General features: G+C 44.4%; 1 protein-coding gene across 4 annotated transcripts in view; it reads right to left on the reverse strand.

The window, feature by feature from the left end:
• DDX11 (DEAD/H-box helicase 11) overlaps window positions 1-7,619 on the reverse strand; it is a 53,101-nt gene extending 45,482 nt beyond the window's left edge. For 3 of the 4 annotated variants that reach the window (XM_066368571.1, XM_066368570.1, XM_066368568.1), the window contains exons 1-2: window positions 7,489-7,619; window positions 565-712 (exon numbers count right to left, since the gene is read on the reverse strand). In XM_066368571.1, coding sequence (XP_066224668.1) covers window positions 565-708 — 144 coding nt within the window. In that variant the 5' untranslated portion in view covers window positions 709-712; window positions 7,489-7,619. Of the gene's footprint in view, window positions 1-564; window positions 713-3,804; window positions 3,913-7,488 lie in introns of all 4 variants that reach the window. The other variant, XM_066368569.1, reaches the window with a different exon arrangement.
• Between the last annotated feature and the right edge of the window lie 13,422 nt (window positions 7,620-21,041).

The following is a 21,041-nucleotide window of genomic DNA, read 5'->3' on the forward strand; positions in this document are numbered from 1 at the left end:
GTTGAGGGACCTTCACATCAACACATACATTGCACTATCACATACTACTTGAGATATAAGATAATAAAGTGCAAGAGAGAAACAGTAACTGATCTCCATAGCCCTAGCAATCCTCAATGGCCAATATCTAATAAATCCCTCATTCCAAGCCAGGAAGAAAAAACTTAGGGACCCTTGATTGGACCTCGCCATCACTCAGTAACGTAGTTCCTGGAGACTAAACCAATATGCTTCATCCGTGAATGAGCCAAAGTCATTTCTATATAGCTCAACAGCAAAGCAGTTGCATGCCCAGTAAATCTGGAAAGTTTTAGTGCTTTGTTTGAACTGCCATTCAAGTTCTCATTTGCCTTTAGCCTAAATATCCTTAGACCCTGGTGTTATGTTTTAATAAGTTAATAAAGAGAAGTGAGCATTACTCAGAAAGATAAACTGACAGAACTACTTTGCCACCTTCAAACCATGAAAATCTCTACATGGGTACAAAGGCATGCTAGGATGCCTCTGACCAGCTGTAACTGGGGTCTCCCAAGAGCCTTCTTGGGCCCAACTATTCATACTTACAGTGCCAGTTGGACTCTCAAATATCCCAATCTTGCCAGCCTCCAACACCTGGTATAGCTTTGCCATGAAGTCTTTCTGGATGGAATAGGGTGTGAAGGGAAAAGGGAAATGGATGCCACCAATCTCCTGGGTTTTATTCGCCATGGTCCTAGGGGGAAAAAATTTGGCAGTTAGCTGACAAGCCAGGAAGAACTGGCTTGAAATCTAGTACAGTTCCTAAGAGCAATCTCAACACTACCATGGAATTTCTCCTTAGGATGTACATTTTTTTGCTGGCAAAGACCATATCCTCTCCATCACGTGCAGATCCCCATGAAGTCACACCAAATGGTGCAATCCATCTAGCAACATTTATCACAAATGGCTCCAGCAGAATGCAGCCTAGGAAAGCCTCTATAGAGAAACTGCCTGCCATTTCATCAAGGATGCTTTTTTTTTTTTTATAGATACGGAGAGAGAGACAGGGACAGATAGGGACAGACAGAAAGGGAGAGAGATGAGAGGTATCAATTATTCATTGCGGCACCTTAGTTGTTCACTGCTTTCTTATATGTGTCTTGACCGGAGGGGTACAGAAAAGCAAGTGACCCCTTGCTCAATCCAGTGACCTTCGGCTCAAGCCAGCAACCATGGGGTCATGTCTATGATCCCCACGCTCAAGCCAGCAACCCCGCGCTTAAACTGGTGAGCCTGCACTCAAGTCGGCAACCTTGTGGTTTCAAACCCGGATCCTCAGCATCTCAGGCTGACACTCTATCCACTGTGCCACCACTTTGGCAGGCTCATCTGGGAGGCTTTTGCTGCTTGGGTGCCCTTCCAACTTTTCTAGGAAAGGCTTGGAGATTTCCTCACAAAGACCTGTGCCCTAGAATCACAGATGTTGCCTATAATCACTTCTGCAGCATTGTCTCACGTCTCCAACAAGGCAGCTTCACTTGATCCTGTTGGGAAGACCTCTAAGTAAAGTGTCATGACACACAGGCAGAGAATTACAATTACAGCTTTTCCTACATGGCACAAGTTAACCCACTGTTGGGAAAACAGCTGTGTTAGGCTTGCTTGCTGATTTAGCAGCTGCAAGCCCTTTGCCAGACTGGTGTGTGAGCACATGGCAGCACCATGTGTGTGTGGCCTATGTAAGGCTATGGGTGCCAGCACTCGGGGGGATTGCGGATGCCGGATTGCCTGCCCACCACTGTGAGGGGTCGTCTTGCTGTTTATTTGCCTGAGAAGCGGCTTCCTCCTGCCTGTTTGCTCGTCTGCCCTTGTGAGACTTAATTAAACGGGAATGGCCCAGAGCTTTCTGGCTCCACAGTTCCTCTGCCATCTGCCCGAATCCAATGTGGACCTGTCTGGCTTCAGTCACGGGCATTACACCCATGTATCAGATATCTTTATTTATAGATACCTCTAGTTTGCTTCTTAGTTCACCCTACCCTCCATTTCCAGTATAGACCAGAGCTGCCCCCCATAAAATGTTCTGGCCTCAGGAAGCAGAGCTTTCTGTCTGGCTGCAGACTGGCAGAGCTCTCCTCACAGGGCCTTGGCCTGGCGGGAAGAGCTCCCACTACCGAGTCCACCGTATTCCTCTTCCCTGGTCAGGCCAAGGGCTACGGGAAACTTGTCTGCTCCCTGTTTGTGTCATCTGTTTTTCTCCTCTTCTGAACCTGATTTCCCTGAGATAGCTTTTGCATACCCTTCCTTCCTTGAATCACCATTTGGACGACTGGCTCTTAAATCCTTGTTCTCACACTCTGACTTTGGAAGCCACTGCTTCAAGTTATTTAGCAGGCCCATCTTTTATAAATACAAATATTAATGTCTAAAAAAGCATTTTCATCTTTGTTACCCTGACTAGCCTCAGAAAGACTAGTAATAGGGTTAATTCATTAGGAAAGGAAAGGCAGTTGTCATGTTGTTCCCATTACAGTTTAGGGGCAGTTCCAATGAGTACAGAGGTGGAAGGATAACTACAAGAGTGACTTAAAAAACCAAGGACAATTCAATACTGAGAGGGAGGCATGCAATCATATAAGCATTCAAACATGTAGAAGAAAAGCAACTAACAAAGTCTGCACTCCTACTATGTACCGAGCACTCTCCAGGCCCTTTCACAATGATCTCCTCTAATCTGAAGAACACTAAGGATACAGTTGTTGCACCTAGATGCTTGCAGAAATGAAATAATTGTTCAAAGTCTCAGCTAATTAGAGGAAAACCAGGGATCCAAACCCAGCTCCATATGACTGCTTTAATCAAATTTAACTGTCTGCAGGAGACAGCTGGCAGACATAAAAGGGAGTTACTGAAAAGACATCTTTTTTTTTTTTTTTTCTGAAGCTGGAAACTGGGAGGCAGTCAGACAGACTCCCGTATGCACCCGACCGGGATCCACCCGGCACGCCCACCAGGGGGCGATGCTCTGCCCATCCGGGCATCGCTCTGTCGCAACCAGAGCCACTCTAGCGCCTGGGGCAGAGGCCAAGGAGCCATCCCCAGCGACCGGGCCATCTTTTGCTCCAATGGAGCCTCAGCTGTGGGAGGGGAAGAGAGAGACAGAGAGGAAGGAGAGGGGGAGGGGTGGAGAAGTAGATGGGCGCCTCTCCTGTGTGCCCTGGCCGGGAATCGAACCCGGGACTTCTGCATGCCAGGCTGACACTGTACCACTAAGCCAACCGGCCAGGGCCAAGACATCTAATAAGAGATTAAGATTTGAGACCAGCCTGACCAGGCGATGGCGCAGTGGATAGAGCGTCGGACTGGGATGCGGAGGACCCAGGTTCGAGACCCCGAGGTCGCAAGCTCATCTGGTTTGAGCAAAAGCTCACCAGCTTGGACTCAAGGTCGCTGGCTTGAGCAAGGGGTTACTTGGTCTGCTGAAGGCCCGTGGTCAAGGCACATATGAGAAAGCAATCAATGAACAACTAAGGTGTCGCAACGTGCAATGAAAAACTAATGATTGATGCTTCTCATCTCTCCATTCCTGTCTGTCTGTCCCTATGTGTCCCTCTCTCTGATTCTATATCTCTGAAAAAAAAAAAAAAAAAGACTTGAGACCAGCTGGGAAAAGCAAAATTAGAAGCCATGGACAGGGTGGGAGTTCTTGTAGAACTCCAGACTAGTTTAGATCTCAAGACATCTCCCAGAACCTCACTAATACATAAACAGCCATGGATTTGCATTCTCCTGCTCATTCACATGCCAGAGGGAGCCACTCACTGCCTTCCTCTGCTTACTCACAGCTTCGGCTCGTTCAAAACTTTAGCCTGCACGTGTCTCTTCAGCCTTCTGTACCTTTTAGCTTCAGCTCCCACTGCCAACTGAAAATTCTTTTCATATTTCTGAACTCTAAAACCCAAGAGAAAAATCTGATCAGTATTCCCTGCCCTTTTACGACAGATCACTGGTCGGCCTATGGGTGGGTGAAGCACCCAACCTGGGTACTAATCAGCCTAGGGCTTCCACTTGCTGCCATACCCCACCTCCCAAAGGAAATGATAACTCTTCAACGTTTAGGACAGCTCAGCTCCTCAGAGAAGCCTCCCTCCACTTGGCCATCCTATAGTGGTCAAACACCTACCCTCCAACTACATGCACACATGCATATTCTCTACTTTAAGTCACTTTTATTTCATGACCCTGTATTTAATCTCTTCATAGCTCTTAGCATTCTCAACTTCTTTTATGTAGTCCTCCCCACTAGAACATAAGCTGCATAAAGGGGCCTTGTCTGTCTTATTCTTCCCTGCCCCTAGACTCAGAAAGCCAGGGGCTTTGGCAACCAGCAAGCATTCAAGAAAAATCTGATGACCTGTGCTGGTGCAGGTGGATAAAGTGTTGACTCGAAATGCTGAGGTTGATGGTTCGAAATCCTGGGTTTGCCCAGTCAAGGCACATAACAATCAATGAAGAAGTGAAGTGAAGCAACTGTGAGTTGATACTTCTCATACCCTACCTCCTCTTTCTGTAGAATCAATAAAATCTTAAAAAAAAAAATCTTGAGCCTGACCAAGATAGAGTAGTGGATAGAGTAGAGTATCAGACTGGGACAACCTTGAATGAGGTCAGCGGCTTGAATGCGGGCTCATCCGGCTTGAGCATGGGATCATAGACATGACTCCATGGTCCCTGGCTTGAGCCCAAGGTTGCCGGCTTGAGCAAGGGGTCACTCGCTCTGCTGTAGCCCACTCAACCCCCCACTCAAGGAACCTGTGAGAAAGCAATCAATGAACAACTAAGGAGCTGCAACAAAGAATAGATGCTTCTCATCTCTCTCCCTTCCTATCTGTCTGTCCCTATCTGTCCCTCTGTCTCTGTCACAAAAAATAAATAAATTTTTTTTGAGCTCTGGCCAGATAGCTGTTCTTAGAGCTTCACTCTGAAGCACAGAGGTTGCCTGTTCAATCCCTGGTCAGGGCACACACAGGAACAGTTCCTGTCTCCCTCTCTCCCTTCCTCTCTCTAAATCAATAAAAAAAAAATATCTGACATGGGGTCTGCAAGGTTTCTCTACTTCAATGTGTGGGTAGAGGAAGTCCCATGACTAAAGTAGTTAATAGTTTCAAACTGTTTTCATATAATCTCACAACAACCCTGTGTGGCCAGTATTTTTATTAGCTCTATTTTTTACGTAAAGAAAGTAACACTTAGAAAGGTTAAGTGACTTGGCCAGTCACTCAGCAACTATCAGAATCCAAGATTTGAATGCACATCTGCCAAACCTTCAAGTGCCTAAACTGTGAATTTCCTCACTCTTCCTCTCACCAGGTAAGACTGAAAATGATTCAGGTACCAAACCTTAGAACAACAGGAAACAATACAGAAAAAAATAATTATTATTTCACTCCCTGGGGGTACTAATTATGGATTTCATTATTCCAAAAGCAGCACAAGCTAAGTCAGAAGTTAAAGAAGGGCTTAGATAAACCCATGCTATTAAGAATGCTTGGTGTAATTTTTTTCTGATCTCTTCAGGTTGGCTGCATGGAAGACAACCACGACCTCCCCACACAAGCTCTCCCGAGATTTCCCCACCAGTGCTAAGTAAGGCACATACCAGTGCAGAAAACCTTAAGCTCATTGAATGAGGTAATATATAAGAAACTTGGGTATATATTGGTTCTGAAAGTGTTGATTTTCCTCCATCTTCAATTATTACTCCTTATTTACTTGGCTATAAACAACTGCTACACATTGAACTGTGTCCCAACCTACCTTAAATTCATGTGTTAAAGCCCTTACCCCCAACATGAGACTATTCGAAGACAGGACTTTTAAGAGGTAATTCACATTAAATGAAAAAGGTAATCAAGATTAAATTTAGGCCCTGGCCAGTTGGCTCAGTGGTAGAGTGTCAGCCCAGCACGTGGATGTCCCAGGTTCCATTCCCAGCCAGGGAACACAGGAGAAGCAACCATCTGCTTCTCTCCTCTTCCCCCTCCCTGCCTCTTCTCCCTCCCTCCCCCCAGCCATGGCTCCCGCCAGCGAGTTGGCCTCAGGACCTGAGAATGGGTCCCTGGCCTCAGCCGCAGAAGCTAAAAAAAATGCTCCATTGCTGACCAATGAAGCAACAACCCCAGATTGGCAGACCATCGCCCCCTAGTGGGCTTGCCGGGTGGATCCTGGTGAGGGGGCATGCGGGAGTCTGTCTCTCTGCCTCCCTTCCCTCTCACTAGAAAAATAACAAACAAGCAAACAAATAAATAAAAGATTCAATTTAGTCATAACAGTGGGGTCCTAATTCTTATTAGAATCGGTGGCTTTATAGAAGGAAGAGAGAGAGCTCTCTCTTTACCAGCCATGTGAGGACAAGTAAAAACAGGCCTTCTGCAAGAGAAAGAGGGTCTTCACCTGGGATAGAATACACCAGGACCTTGATCTTCAACTTCCAGCCTCTAACGCTTTGAGGAAAAAACTTCTGTTGTTTAAGCCACCCAGTGTATGGTATTTTGTTATAGCAGCCAGAGAAGACAGAAACTAGGTTCTAGGCACTGCCAGCTTTTAAGCTCCTAAAATGCTTTAACTTCACAAACCTGGGAGATAACACAGCCCCAAAAGAAAACGTTTCCTGCACCTGCTGTTAAACCAGAGCCACAGCTGGGGACATGGCCTGGCCCACAACCTTGCTCTGGCCTTCTGTGTCCCTCCCAGCTCAGTCCCCAAAGTCCTAACACTGTGTAGGGAAAACCTGATACTCCTTAGTACTTTTTTTTTATTGACTCCAGCTAAATTTATTTCATTAAATTATCGGGGGGTTTTCCCATGCTGCCTTCATTCATTTATTTTATTGCATTTACTGGGGTGACACTGGTTAACAAAAGTATACAAGTTTACTTATTAGTGTTTATTTCCACTTTTCACTGCACATCCTCCAACAACCTGGTCAATTCCATTTACTCGAACCCTCTTGACTGGACCCCACTCCACCTTGATTTTCTGAAGGGCAAGCAATAGGGCAGGGGCATTACAGTATGAGCGCTGGGGTCAGACTGCCAAATTTGAGATGCCCGCGATATTCCTGCCCTAAGTTAGTAGCACGAATCCTCGGTTTCTTCAAGTGTAAACGAGTGACAGGTAAAAGCGCATACTCATAAAGTTGCAGTGACCACTAAATAAAATATTTTCTCTTAGCACAGACGGGCTATTTATGTGCCTGGTGCGTGATAACTATTACTCCAAAGCAGCGCTCCAGTTCAAGCGCACATCCCGCCCTCCTTTACCTCCTGTTCCACTTGCATTAGTTTCTCGCCTGTCAATTATACGTTTAGCCCCACCCCTCCAGATCCGGGAGGTTTTCCCGCGCTGGCGCTCCGGGGCCCTCAAACCTCCCCCAATAGCCTTCGTTTGGCTTACACGGGAGCTTGCCCTTTTTCATTTCCTCTCGCCCGCTCCTTATCTTTGTCACCTCCCAGCACCGCCGCTCACCCTCGTCCCTGGCACGACAGCTTCGCTTCAGGCCAGGTGCAGAGGAATCAAAGTGAATGCGCTGAATTTAAAATCGCAGATCAATGAGAGATCAAGCCCAAAAGGAGCATGGAGCGTGCAGGTGCCCACGCCCCCGCGCCACTGCGCGTGCTCACCGGCGGACTTGGGCGTGTTCTCTTTTTGCAGCACTGCGCTTGCCCAGCGGGCTTTGCAGTAGGAATGCTGCCTGTGATGGACCTTCAGACTCTGATTTCTGACGTCAGCCTCTGGGCTTAATGTCTGACTTCCTCTGCACTCCTGTCAGTTAAAGCAGTGGTCCCCAACCTTTTTTGGGCCACGGACCCATTTAATGTCAGAAAATATTTTCACGGACCGGCGTTTAGGGTGGGACGGATAAATGCACAAAATAAAATTGTGCGACCAGCGTAAAAACTGGTATTTTTAAATATACTTGTCGAACTTACGAGACAAGCGTCAAGAATGAGTCTTAGACAATGTAACAGAGGGAATCTGGTCATTTTTAAAAAATAAAACATTGTTGAGACTTAAATATAAATAAAATGGAAATAACTTAAGTTATTTATTCTTTCTCTGCGGACCGGTACCAAATGGCCCACGGACTGGTACCGGTCCACGGCCTAGAGGTTGGGGACCACTGAGTTAAAGGATGCTTGATTCTCTGCCAATAGCGCTAGAAGTACTAAGCGCTCTGAGTTGCATTACTTAATCAACTTACCAAACATGGGGGTTGAGGGGACATAAACTGTATCCCGGAATTGAGAAACCCGTTTTCTGGTCCCCGCTTTTGTCAGGCCTTCACATGTGTGAACCTGTTATTTTACCTTTAAATGGATGGTACAAACCTCAATTGGGTTGTGCCTGAACTTCAACATTTTTATTTTCAATTAAAGTTGACATATAATTTTTGTTTTCTTGTGGGAGAGACAGAGAGAGTCAGAGGGACAGACAGGAACGGAGATGAGAAACATCAATTCTTTGTTGCAGTTCCTTCGTTGTTCATTGATTGATTTCTCATATGTGCCTTGACCGGGGGGCTACAGCCAGCGACCTTGGACTCAAGCTGGTGAGTCTTGCTCAAACCAGATGAGCTCGCGCTCAAGCTGGCGACCTTGGGGTCTCGAACCTGGGTCCTCCACATCCCAGTTCGATGCTCTATCCACTGCGCCACCGTCTGGTCAGGCTTGACATACAATATTAGTTTCAGAAATAGAACATACTGATTAGACATTAATATAACTTAGGAAGTGATCACCCCAATAAGTCTAGTACCCATCTGACAGCATACATATTTATTAAAATATTATTGACTTTTTTCCATATGCTCTGTTTTACCTCCCCATGACTTTTTCATAACTGGCCATTGGTATATATTTTTTTGGCTTTGTTTTGTTTTTTGTATTTTTCTGAAGTGAGAAGCGGGGAGGCAGAGACAGACTCCTGCATGCACCAGATGGGCATTCACCCAGCATATTCACTAGAGGGCGATGCTCTGCCCATCTGGGGCGTTGCTCCATGCCAGCCCGAGCCATTCTAGTGCCTGAGGCAGAGGCCAGGGAGCCATCCTCAGCGCCCATGCTAACTTTTGCTCCAATGCAGCCTTGGCTGCAGGAGGGAGAGAGGAAGAGAAAGATAGAGGGGGAGGGGGAAGGGGGAGGAAGCAGATGGGCGCTTCTCCTGTGTGCCCTGACGGGTAATCATACTCAGGACTTCCTCACGCCAGTGCTCTACCACTGAGCCAACTGGCCTAACTGACCATTGGTATTTCTTAATCCCTTCACCCCTTTCACTCATCCCCAAACCCCCTCCCATCTGGAAAATCTGGCATCCATCAATTTGTTCTCTGTATTTATGAGTTTGTTTCTGTTTTGTTTGTTCATTTATTTTGTTTTGTTGATGCCACATGAGTGAAATCATGTGGTATTTGTTTTATTTCACTTACCCTCTAGGTCTATCCATGTTTTCGCCAACGGCAAGATTTCATTCTTTTTTATGGATAAATAACATTCCAGTCTCTGTACTTGTCAGTCTGAGTTCAGAGGTAAGGGATGGAAGGCTGTGAGGAACTGGGAGGTGGAAAAAGACACAGGGAGCTTTAGGCAGATAGGACATACTTTATTGGCAACGGCAGCCAGGTGCAATATGGTGGCAACAACAGCAGCTGGCAGCAGCAGCAACTTGACGCAGTACCTAGGTGTTTTATAGTAAAATCAAACAAAAGTGGCACCAAGGCCCTGGCCGGTTGGCTCAGTGGTAGAGCGTTGGCCTGGTGTGCGGAAGTCCTGGGTTCGATTCCCGGCCAGGGCACATAGGAGAAGCGCCCATCTGCTTCTCCACCCCTCCCCCTCTCCTTCCTCTCTGTCTCTCTCTTCCCCTCCTGCAGCTGAGGCTCCATTGGAGCAAAAGATGGCCTGGCGCTGGGGATGGCTCCTTGGCCTCTGCCCCAGGTACTAGAGTAGCTCTGGTCGCGACAGAGCAACGCCCCGATGGGCGGAGCATCGCCCCCCGGGTGGATCCCGGTCCGGCGCATGTGGGAGTCTGTCTGACTGCCTCCCCGTTTCCAGCTTCAGAAAAAATACCAAAAAAAAAAAAAAAGTGGCACCAAGCCACGATTACATCAAGTGTGTGCAGGGTGGGGGGGTGGGGGGGGGTAACATAGTTATATAAGGGAGATGCGCATGTGTACTGTCCCCAGCCTCTTTCCCTTAGTCATACATGGCCAGATCTGACATAGCAGAGCTGTCCACACCGACTCCATCTTGTGCAGGCTGTTTACTAATTCTGGGGATACCAACTTCCCCACACTCTACCCCTTAAACAGTCTGTACTTGAGAGGGTACATGGGCCCAGAATGCTGCTCTTTGAGCCTATAGGCCACAACAGTAGTATAGGAGCAGCAGCCTACCACAAGAGCCAGGGAAACTATGGTCCACCTCTAGGTGGACATTAGGTTATTCCATCACGACTGAAGAAGGCCATGGGAGAGGGCCTACATAGCTAGTACCTCAGTAGCTATTTCTTGCAGAGGTTGGGTTACATTTATTTGATTATCTGGGATATACATACAACACTCTTCATGGAGGATAGCACATGTACCTCCTTGGGCAGCTGTCAATAGATCCAAGGCCATCCTGTTTTGTAACACAACCTTATGCATCTGAATAGTTTCATTTATCATGAGAGTAAGGGCCTGCTGGGTTTGAAAGCCTGGGCTGTGTGCTCAGCTAAGGCCGTCATCTCTAACTCTACTTTAATAGCACCCCCTCTGGGGAAAAAGACAGCTAAAGGATAAAACCACCAAGCAGTATGTTTCTCTTTATGCCAGCTGTTGTACAGCATGTCCCAGTTGTGTGGGGTTTCCAGCAGGGCCTTCAGAAAATGCCCTGAAAGATAGAGTCTTCCCCAAGTACAACTCCCAATCCAACTAGTAGGGAGATAAAACCATTTGTAACCCCCACAAACCCACATATAACCTGGGGGTACCGTGTCTACTTGTTTGGTGCTGGTGTGCTTTCAACCATCTACCAGTGACCAGGCTTTGTTACTAGGGTGATATTAGGCCCTGGCCAGTTGGCTTAGTGGTAGAGCATCAGCCCCGTAGGTGGATATCCCAGGTTCAATTCTCAGGGCACACGAGAAAAGCAACCATCTGCTTCTCCACCCCTCCCCACTTCTCTCTCTGTCTCTGTCTTTCTCTCTTCCCCTTCCACAGCAATGGTTCAATTGGTTGAAGTGCACTGGCCCCTGGCACTGAGGACGGCTCCCTGGAGCCTCCGCCTCAGGTGCTAAAAATAGCGTGGTTGAGAGCATGGACTGAGATGGGCAGAGCATCGGCCCCAGATAGGGGGGTTGCTGGGTGGATCCTTGTTGTGGTGCATGCAGAAGTTTGTCTCTCTGTCTCCCTTCCTCTCATTTGGGAAAAAAATTTTTTTAAAAGGTGAGGGGGGGCCCTGGCCAGTTGGCTCAGCGGTAGAGCGTCGGCCTGGTGTGTGGAAGTCCCGGGTTCGATTCCCGGCCAGGGCACACAGGAGAAGCACCCATCTGCTTCTCCACCCCTCCCTTTCTCCTTCCTCTCTGTCTCTCTCTTCCCCTCCCACAGCTGAGGCTCCATTAGAGCAAAAAGTTTGCCCGGGCACTGAGGATGGCTCTGTGGCCTCTGCCTCAGGAGCTAGAATGGCTCTGGTCGCGACAGAGCGATGCCCCGGATGGGCAGAGCATCGCCCCCTGGTGGGTGTGCCAGGTGGATCCCGGTCGGGCGCATGCAGAAGTCTGTCTGACTGCCTCCCCGTTTCCAGCTTCAGAAAAATACAAAAAAAAAAAAAAATAGAAAAAATAAAAGGTGAGGGGGGATACATGCTGGAATATGTATAGTACCATACTATAAATCTGAACTTAGTCTGAAATGATGAAAGAGAAAGATTGAGAAAAGAACAGAGAGAGAGAGCGCACAAATATGGCAAAATATGTTAGCAAACTGCTGAATGAGAGTTTATGAATAATAGGTGTTCATTGTACTGTTCTTTCAACTTTTCTATAGGGTTGTATTTGTTCAAATAAAAAGCTGGGAGAGAAAATCAACTAATCATCAAAAGACACCATAGGTAGGTAAAAATGGCAAACAATAGTGTGAAAGAATATTAATGTCACCCATAAAATCAACAAAAAGTTCATTATACAAAATATATAACAATTTCCTGAAAATCAAAGAAAAATACAAATAAAAAAATGGGTAAGAGACTTATGAGGAATTCATAACAGAGGATATCCAGATGGTCCATAAACATGCCAATAGGTCTTGCTCAACTTCACTAGGAATTAGAAAAGTGGAAATTAAAACCACAAAAATATAGCACTATATACCAACCTGAATGGCTTAAATTTAAAAGGTTTACAATGACAAGTGTGACAAAGATGTAGAACAATGGAAAATTTCTAATACTACTAGTGGGAGTGTAAAATAATACAGCCACTTTTGAAAAGTTTGGTATTATCTACTTCATGATCCTTTCCTAGGTATACACCTAGCAAAAATGCATACTTACTTACAGTGACAGACACATGTGACTGTTCATAGTGCCATTATTCATAATAGCCCCAAACTGCAACTCAAATTTCCAGTGTCAGGATAAATAAATTGGGATATATTTATGTATTATTCCTCTGATAGAATACTATACAGTAGTGAAAATGAACAAACAGCAAGCTTATGCGACAGTATGTATAAATCTAACAAATGTAAAATGAGCAAAAGCCAGATGCAAAATAATACATACTTCATTACTGCTCCTATAAAAAGCTCAAAACAGGCAAATATAAATTACTGTGTTTCTGAGGTAGTAAAACTTTAAAGAAAAGCAAGAAAGTTATATTTTTAAAAAAAGACTTTATTCATTTTAGAGAGGAGAAAGAGAGAGAGGGAGAGGGTGGGGGGAGGAGCAGGAAGCATCAACTTTATGTGCCTTGACCAGGCAAGCCCTAGGTTTTGAACCGGCAACCTCAGTATTCCAGGTCGATGCTTTATACACTGTGCCACCACAGGTCAGGTAAGAAATTGATTTTTATAAAGGTTTCATGGGTTATTCTGGGAATGGAAACTAGAAAGGATCACAATAAGGAATGCTAGGGTGCTGGTGATGTAATTTCTTTTACCTGGATGATGGTGACACAAATACTGTATTTGCTTAGAATCAGGCAGATAAGCCAACAAAAGAATGCAAGTGTCTAAAAGACTGATGGAAGTCCAGGAGCTAATAAGGAGTCTACAGGAATTCTTCAAACATTACATGTGCATGAAGATGAAGTGCCAGCCATTCTTCCAAACTTCCAACCCAGTAGTGGGATTCAGCCAGTTCGCACCAGTATGGCAGAACCAATACCTAATTTTCAGTTGAGTTCGGTGAACCAGTTGTTAAAATGGCACTTGTAATCACAGTTCTCTCTAAGGTGGGTGCCTGGGCAGCTGTCCAATGTGGAAATCACAGATTTACATTCCTTACTCTTTTTTTAACATTCATCTGCGCAATAGTGTATTCTAAGCGCCCGTAGCAATGTTCATTCTGTCCATGGGTGAAAAAAATTTGATGGACTACACTTGTGATATTTATTCATTTCATAAAACTCATTATACCTTTGATGAAATACATTTTAATTCCCTTGCTTTTGTTACTTCAGTAAACAAACATATAACATAAAAAGTGCCAAACAACCAGGGGGTGACAAGCTGTCACTGGAAATATCTTAAATAAGTTTTATTGTTTTTTGTCAGGTATTATTTAATTTTTCATTAATATTTTAAAACGCTTTCTTATAATATAATCTAGTTTTGTGTACCTCTTTTATTGTTCTTATTTAAGTATTAAATGCATGAAATAATAAACTACCTTTCAGTATATCTTTTTTTATACTTAAAACAGTCAGTAGGGCAGAAAACCAGCTGTTAAACTATTTGAATCCCATCACAACTCTAACCTGTCAGCTAAGAAGGGAACAGAGGAACAAAAAGTAGATTAGTGGTTGCCAGGGGCTGGGAGCTGGGGAAGGTTGGGAAGTGATATTGAAATGGTACAGGGTTTCTTTATGGGGTGATAAAAATGTTCTAAATTTGATTGGGGTGATGGTTGCACAACTCTGTAGATATATTGAAAGGTATACTTTAAATGGGTGAATTATAGCCTGACCAGGTGGTGGCACAGAGGACCCAGGTTCAAGAGCCCGAGGTCGCCAGCTTGAGCGTGGGCTCATCTGGCTTGAGCAAAGAGCTCACCAGCTTGGACCCAAGGTTGCTGGCTCCAGCAGGGGGTTACTCGGTCTGCTGAAGGCCCACGGTCAAGGCACATGTGAGAAAGCAATCAATGAACAACTAAGAAGCCGCAACGCGCAACGAAAAACTGATGATTGATGCTTCTCATCTCTCTCTGTTCCTGTCTGTCTGTCCCTGTCTATCTCTGCCTCTGTAGAAATAAATAAATAAATAAATAAATAAATAAATAAATAAATAAATGGGTGAATTATATGGTCTGAATTCTATCGCAATAAAGCTCTTACCAAGAAACTAGAAATTTTTGGCATGTTTGTACAATGATGTGAATGTATTTAGTGCCACTATACTATACACCTAAAAATGGTTAAAATGGTAAATTGCATCTTATATATATTTCACCACAATTAAAATAAATAAGTAAATAGAAAACAAAAATCAATTGCATGCCATGTACTGGCAACAAACAATTGGAAAGTTAACTTTTGAAAATACCATTTACAATAGCACCAAATCCAAAAATACCCAGGAATAAATCTTTATTTAAAAAAATGTATTTATATTCCTGATTTTAGCAAGAGAGTAATGGACAGAAAGAGGAAGAGACAAGAACTGTTCCTGCATGTGCCCTAACCAGGGATCAAACCTGAAACCCCTGAGCTTAGGGATGGTGCTGTAACCAACTAAGCTATCTGGACAGGGCAGAATAAATCTAATAAAAGATGTGCAAGACCTCTATGTTGAAAAATATAAAACATAACACATTACTGAGAAAAAATAAAGACTACCTAAATAAATAGAGGCAAGTATCATTTTTGGATTAGAAGACTCAGTATTTAAGATGTCAAATCTCCCTAACTTGATGTATAAATTCAATGGAATCCCCACCAGAATACCCAAATTATTTTATTTTATTTATTTATTTTCTTAAGTGAGAGGAGGAGAGATAAGATTCCCACATGCACCCCAATCTGGATCCACCTGGCAACCTGCTCAAATCAAGGGAGCTATCCTCGGGGCTGGGATGACGCTGGAACTATTGAGCCACTGGTTGTGAAAGGGGAATAGAGGGAGGAGAGGGGGAGGGGTGGAGAATCAGATGGTTGCTTCTCCTGTGTGCCCTGACCAGGGATCAAACTAGGGACATCCACACACCGAGCCAATGCTCTATCAACTGAACCAACCAGCCAGGGCCCAGCCTTTTTTTAGATATAGACAAAGAGATTCTAAAATGTGTATGAAAACATTTAAACACCTAGAAAAGCCAAGGCAATCTTAAAACGGAAGAACAAAGTTGGAGGATTTACACTACCAGGTATCAAAATTTATTTCACAGCTACAGCAACTAAGATTATTTGACACAGGGACAGATTAACAGACTAACGGAACAAAAGAGAGTCAGTCCATAAACAAACATAAATACATAGTTACACCTGATAAAAGACAAAGGAGCCATCTTAGTTCAGTAAAGGAAGATGGTCTTTCAATGAATGGTGCTGGGTCAATTGTACATCCATAAAATAATAAACCTTGATTCTACCTCAGTTCACATGTAAAATTAATGAGATGGATCCCAGGTCTACATGTGAAAGATAAAACAAAAAAGTTTCTAGAATTTTAAAACAAAAAAGAGACTATCTTCATGGGATAGGCAAAGATTTTTTAAACAAGACACACATAAAAAATCACTATCATTCTTATCAGACAACATGACCATCCATGTAGAAAATACAAAATAATCAAAAACAATGACAAAAAAACCCTAATGGAACTAATAAGGAATTAAAGCAAAGTTGCAGGATATAGATTTATATGCAAAAGTTCATTGCTTGCCCATATGCCAGCAATGAATAAATGTAATTTGAAATTAAAAAAAAAAAAAAAAGAATAAATAAAATTTAAAAAAAGCCTGACCTGTGGTGGCGCAGTGGGTAAAGCGTCGACCTGGAAATGCTGAGGTCGCCGGTTCGAAATCCTGGGCCTGCCTGGTCAAGGCACATATGGGAGTTGATGCTTCCAGCTCCTCCCCCCTTCTCTCTCTGTCTCTCTCTCCTCTGTCTCTCTCCTCTCTAAAAAAAAAAAAAAAAAAAAAAAAGAATAAGTAATTTGAAATTAAAAGCAATATACCATTTACATTAACACCCTGCCATAAATGAAATACTTAAGTATAAATCTAACAAAATATATACAAAATCTACATTAAAAAACTACAAAACTCTGATGAAGAAAACCAAAGAAATCAATAAAGATAGTACATGTTCATGTATAGGAACACTCAATATTGTCAAGATGTCAGTTCTTCCACATTTGATTTATAGATTGAATGCAATCCCAATAAAAATCCCAGCAAGTTATTTTGTGGTTATTGACAAACTTCTAAACTTTATATGCAGAGGCAAAAGACCCAGAAAGATCAACACAATATTGATAGAGAAAAATAAAGTAGGAATATTGATACTGCCTGACTTACCATAAAGAGACAGTGATCAAGACGGTGTGGTATTGGTGATGGAATAGATAAATAGATAAATGTAACAGAAAAGACAGGCCAGCCTGAATAGGCAGTGGCACAGTGGATGGAGCATCGAACTGGGATGCGGAGGACCCAGGTTCGAAACCCTGAGGTCCCTGGCTTGAGCGTAGGTTCATCTGGTTTGAGCAAGGTTCACTGGTTTGAGCCCAAGATCACTGGCTTGAGCAAGGGGTTATTTGGTCTGCTGTAGCCCCCCAACACAGTCAAGGCACATATGAGAAAGCAATAGATGAACAACTAGGGTGACACAGTGAAGAATTGATACTTCATATTTCTCTCCCTTCCTGTCTGTCTGTCCCTATCTTTCCCTTTCTCTGTCTCTCTCTGACTCTGTCACCAAAAAAAAAAAAAAAAGGCCAGAAATAGATTCACATAAATAGAGTCAACTGATCTTTGACAAAGGAACAAAAGCAGTACAATGGAACAAAGATAGTTTCATCAACAAATGGTGTTGGAAAAACTGGACATCCTCAAGCAAAAAAAAATTAATCTAGACAAAGACCTTACACCTCTGCCCAAGGATCCATGGTGTGCTCAATGATGAAGTTGAGGTTTCTCTATAAGAACTGAGGTAAACCCAACCCAGTGCCCATGAGGTTAACCTTTACACTAAGCAAATCCCCATTACTGCAGACCTCACATAGATGTCTACTATTTTTTTTTTAAAGATTTTTATTGATTGTTTGATTGTAAAAAGGCAGCAAGGAAGTTCGGATGGGAAGTACCAGCTCGCAATTACTTCTTGTATGTGCCTTGACCTGGCAAACCTGGGATCTCCAACCGGCAACCTCAGTGTTCCCAGTCAACGTCCCATCCACTGCTCCACCACAGGTCAGGCCATTTTTCTTCTTCTTTTTTTTTGACAGAAACCAAGAGAGAGACAGAGAGAGGGAGAGACAGGGACAGACAGACAGAAAGGGAGAGAGATGAAAAACATCAATTTTTCATTGTGGCACTTTAGTTGTTCATTGATTGCTTTCTCATTTGTGCCTTGACCGTGGGGCTTCAGCAGACCGAGTAACCCCTTGCTGGAGCCAGAGACCTTGGGTCCAAGCTGGTGAGCTTTGCTCAAACCAGATGAGCCCTCCGCTCAAGCAGGCGACCTTGAAGTCTCGAATCTGGGTCCTCCGCACCCCAGTCCAATGCTCCACTGCGCCACTGCCTGGTCAGGCCCTTTTTTTTTTTTTTTTTTTTTGCATTTTTCTGAAGCTGGAAACAGGGAGAGACAGTCAGACAGACTCCCGCATGCGCCCGACCGGGATCCACCCGGCACGCCCACCATGGGGCAACGCTCTGCCCACCAAGGGGCGATGCTCTGCCCATCCTGGGCGTCGCCATGTTGCGACCAGAGCCACTCTAGCGCCTGGGGCAGAGGCCAAGGAGCCATCCCCAGCGCCCGGGCCATTTTTGCTCCAATGGAGCCTTGGCTGCGGGAGGGGAAGAGACAGAGAGGAAGGCACAGCAGAGGGGTGGAGAAGCAAATGGGCGCTTCTCCTGTGTGCCCTGGCCGGGAATCGAACCCAGGTCCTCCGCACGCTAGGCCGACGCTCTACTGCTGAGCCAACCGGCCAGGGCCAGGCCCTATTTTTCAAATAGTATTAAACTGCAGCTGTCATCACTAAAATATATAAATAAATGTTCTATGAAACGTGTAATTGCTGTTTTGGTCAGTGGTATAGTTTGTGTTGCTCAGATAAGAGACACCAAACATAGCAAGAAATTAGGTAAGGGTCCTTAACATTTTGGTATTACATTTTTGACACAAATTATACTGGTAATGTTCTAATTTATAGGTTGGGTTGTATACTACCAAAGTTCATTACATTGGAATGTTACATAACGTGTGTATATATGTATACACACACACACACACACTCATCTCACATTCTTTTAAACAATCCCAATAGTATATAATTTTTTAAATGTTTACGAGCACTGGCAGTCTAAAAAAAATAAACTAGAAACTCAAATACAAGGGCCTTCATGTGTAAAGGATGGGCCAGCATTAGGGAGATGAACCAGATGAGCTCAGGAAGGCTCCTTTTGGCAATAACAAAACTTCTAACCTCAACATGAGTCATCTATAGGGTATGGTGGATGATTTTTAAAAAGTGTGCTCTCTTTCTCTAGCAATAAAGGAAATTTTCAGAAGGATTTTAATTGGCTGAATGATACCAATGAAAATAACTACATTGTTAAATATCTTTGATGAGAATATTAACTAAAATGGGCTGGGCAAGGAATAAGCCAAGGAGGGAAAAAACAGAACATCTGTGTACTTTCTACATTGAATATGTGTAAGTTTTACAATCAGAAGAATATAATGTAATGTAAATAACCAGAAAAAAAATCTAGAAACAATGAAGTCATGCTCTGAGATTCAAAAACCCAATGCCTACTGCCCCTCCCCTCTCCCTTCCATCCCCCAACCTCCTCACCCCTCATTCACTGAACAGGGAAAGAACTTTCTGGCTGGAAACCTTTCCCTGTTGTCCTTCCCCTTTCCCTCCCACCCTATCTTCCCCCTCCCTTATAGACCTTTGTCCACATCTCCACAAAAGCATTTATCACGTTAGATTTATGACCATAATTTATTTTATTTTATTTTTTTACAGGGACAGAGAGAGAGTCAAAGAGAGGGATAGCTAGGGAAAGACAGACAGGAACGGAGAGAGATGAGAAGCATCAATCATCAGTTTTTCGTGGCAACACCTTAGTTGTTCATTGATTGCTTTCTCATATGTGCCTTGACCGTGGGCCTTCAGCAGACTGAGTAACCCCTTGCTTGAGCCAGCGACCTTGGGTCCAAGCTGGTGAGCTTTTTGCTTAAGCCAGATGAGCACGCGCTCAAGCTGGCGACCCTGAGGTCTCAAACCTGGGTCCTTCCGCATCCCAGTCCGACGCTCTATCCACTGCACCACTGCCTGGTCAGGCTATGACCATAATTTTTTTTTTTGTATTTTTCTGAAGCTGGAAACGGGGAGGCAGTCAGACAGACTCCCGCATGCGCCCGACCGGGATCCACTGGGATGCCCACCAGGGGGCGATGCTCTGCCCATCCGGGGCGTTGCTCTGTTGCGACCAGAGCCACTCTAGCGCCTGAGGCAGAGGCCATGGAGCCATCCCCAGCGCCCGGGTCATCTTTTGCTCCAATGGAGCCTTGGCTGCGGGAAGGGAAGAGAGAGACAGAGAGGAAGGAGAGGGGGAGGGGTAGAGAAGCAGATGGGCGCTTCTCCTGTGTGCCCTGGCCGGAAATCGAACCCGGGACTTCCGCATGCCAGGCCGTCGCTCTACCACTGAGCCAACCGGCCAGGGCCTATGAACATAATTTATTAACCACCTGCTTGAAGGTGGGCATTATGCTAGATAGCTGACATCCATGTCCTTTAACCATCACAACTACCCTCCTTGACAGATGTTACTACCCCCATAACCTGCCCCAAATCGAATGGTTAGTACATAGGTGACCCAAATCTTTGCTTACTTCAATGCATATGCTCTTTCTACTACTCTAAAGTTATGTATTTTATGCAATGACAGTCACATCTTTAGTTCTTGATTAATACATGCTGACAGGAATGAAAAGATATAGATATGTTATTTGCTTCCACTAAAGAAAAAGATGCAGAAAAGCATTATTCTAGAGGTGAACTTTTCTCTTCTATCCCAACTTGTTCTGCCAAATAATACCCAATAGCCCCAGCATTAAAAGAAACTAGCACATGATGAAAATAAGCAGGTGCCTAAGCCAACAGCAAGGTTACTGCCAAATCTGCAAGCCAGCACCCTACCCCTATCCCTGTCCCCTAGAGTTTTGGCACTTAGTAGGGGTTTCTTCCCCTAATAAGGAAAGTGTACAAAAGAAATAGATTTACCTCTAGTGAGTCAACCTCCTCCCTCTCAATATCCTTCAAGGGTATCCCCAGTTAGCTAATAAGAAATGTATTACGGGACCAGTGGTGGCTCAGTGGATTGTTGACTGGGATACTGACGTCCCAGGTTTGAAACCCTGAGGTCACTAGCTTGAATGCAGGCTCATCTGGCTTGAGTACAGGGTCATTGGTTTGAGCATGGGATCATTGACATGATCGCACAGTTGCTGACTTAAGCCCAAAGTTTGCTTGCTTAAGCCCAAGGTCATTGGCTCAGCTGGAGACCCCCTGGTCAAAGCACATATGAGAAGCAATCAATGAACAACTAAAATGATGCAACTAAAAGTTGATGCTTCTCATCTCTCTCCCTTCC

Source organism: Saccopteryx leptura, chromosome 2 (assembly GCF_036850995.1).
Source record: "Saccopteryx leptura isolate mSacLep1 chromosome 2, mSacLep1_pri_phased_curated, whole genome shotgun sequence".
NCBI classification, from domain to species: domain Eukaryota; kingdom Metazoa; phylum Chordata; class Mammalia; order Chiroptera; family Emballonuridae; genus Saccopteryx; species Saccopteryx leptura.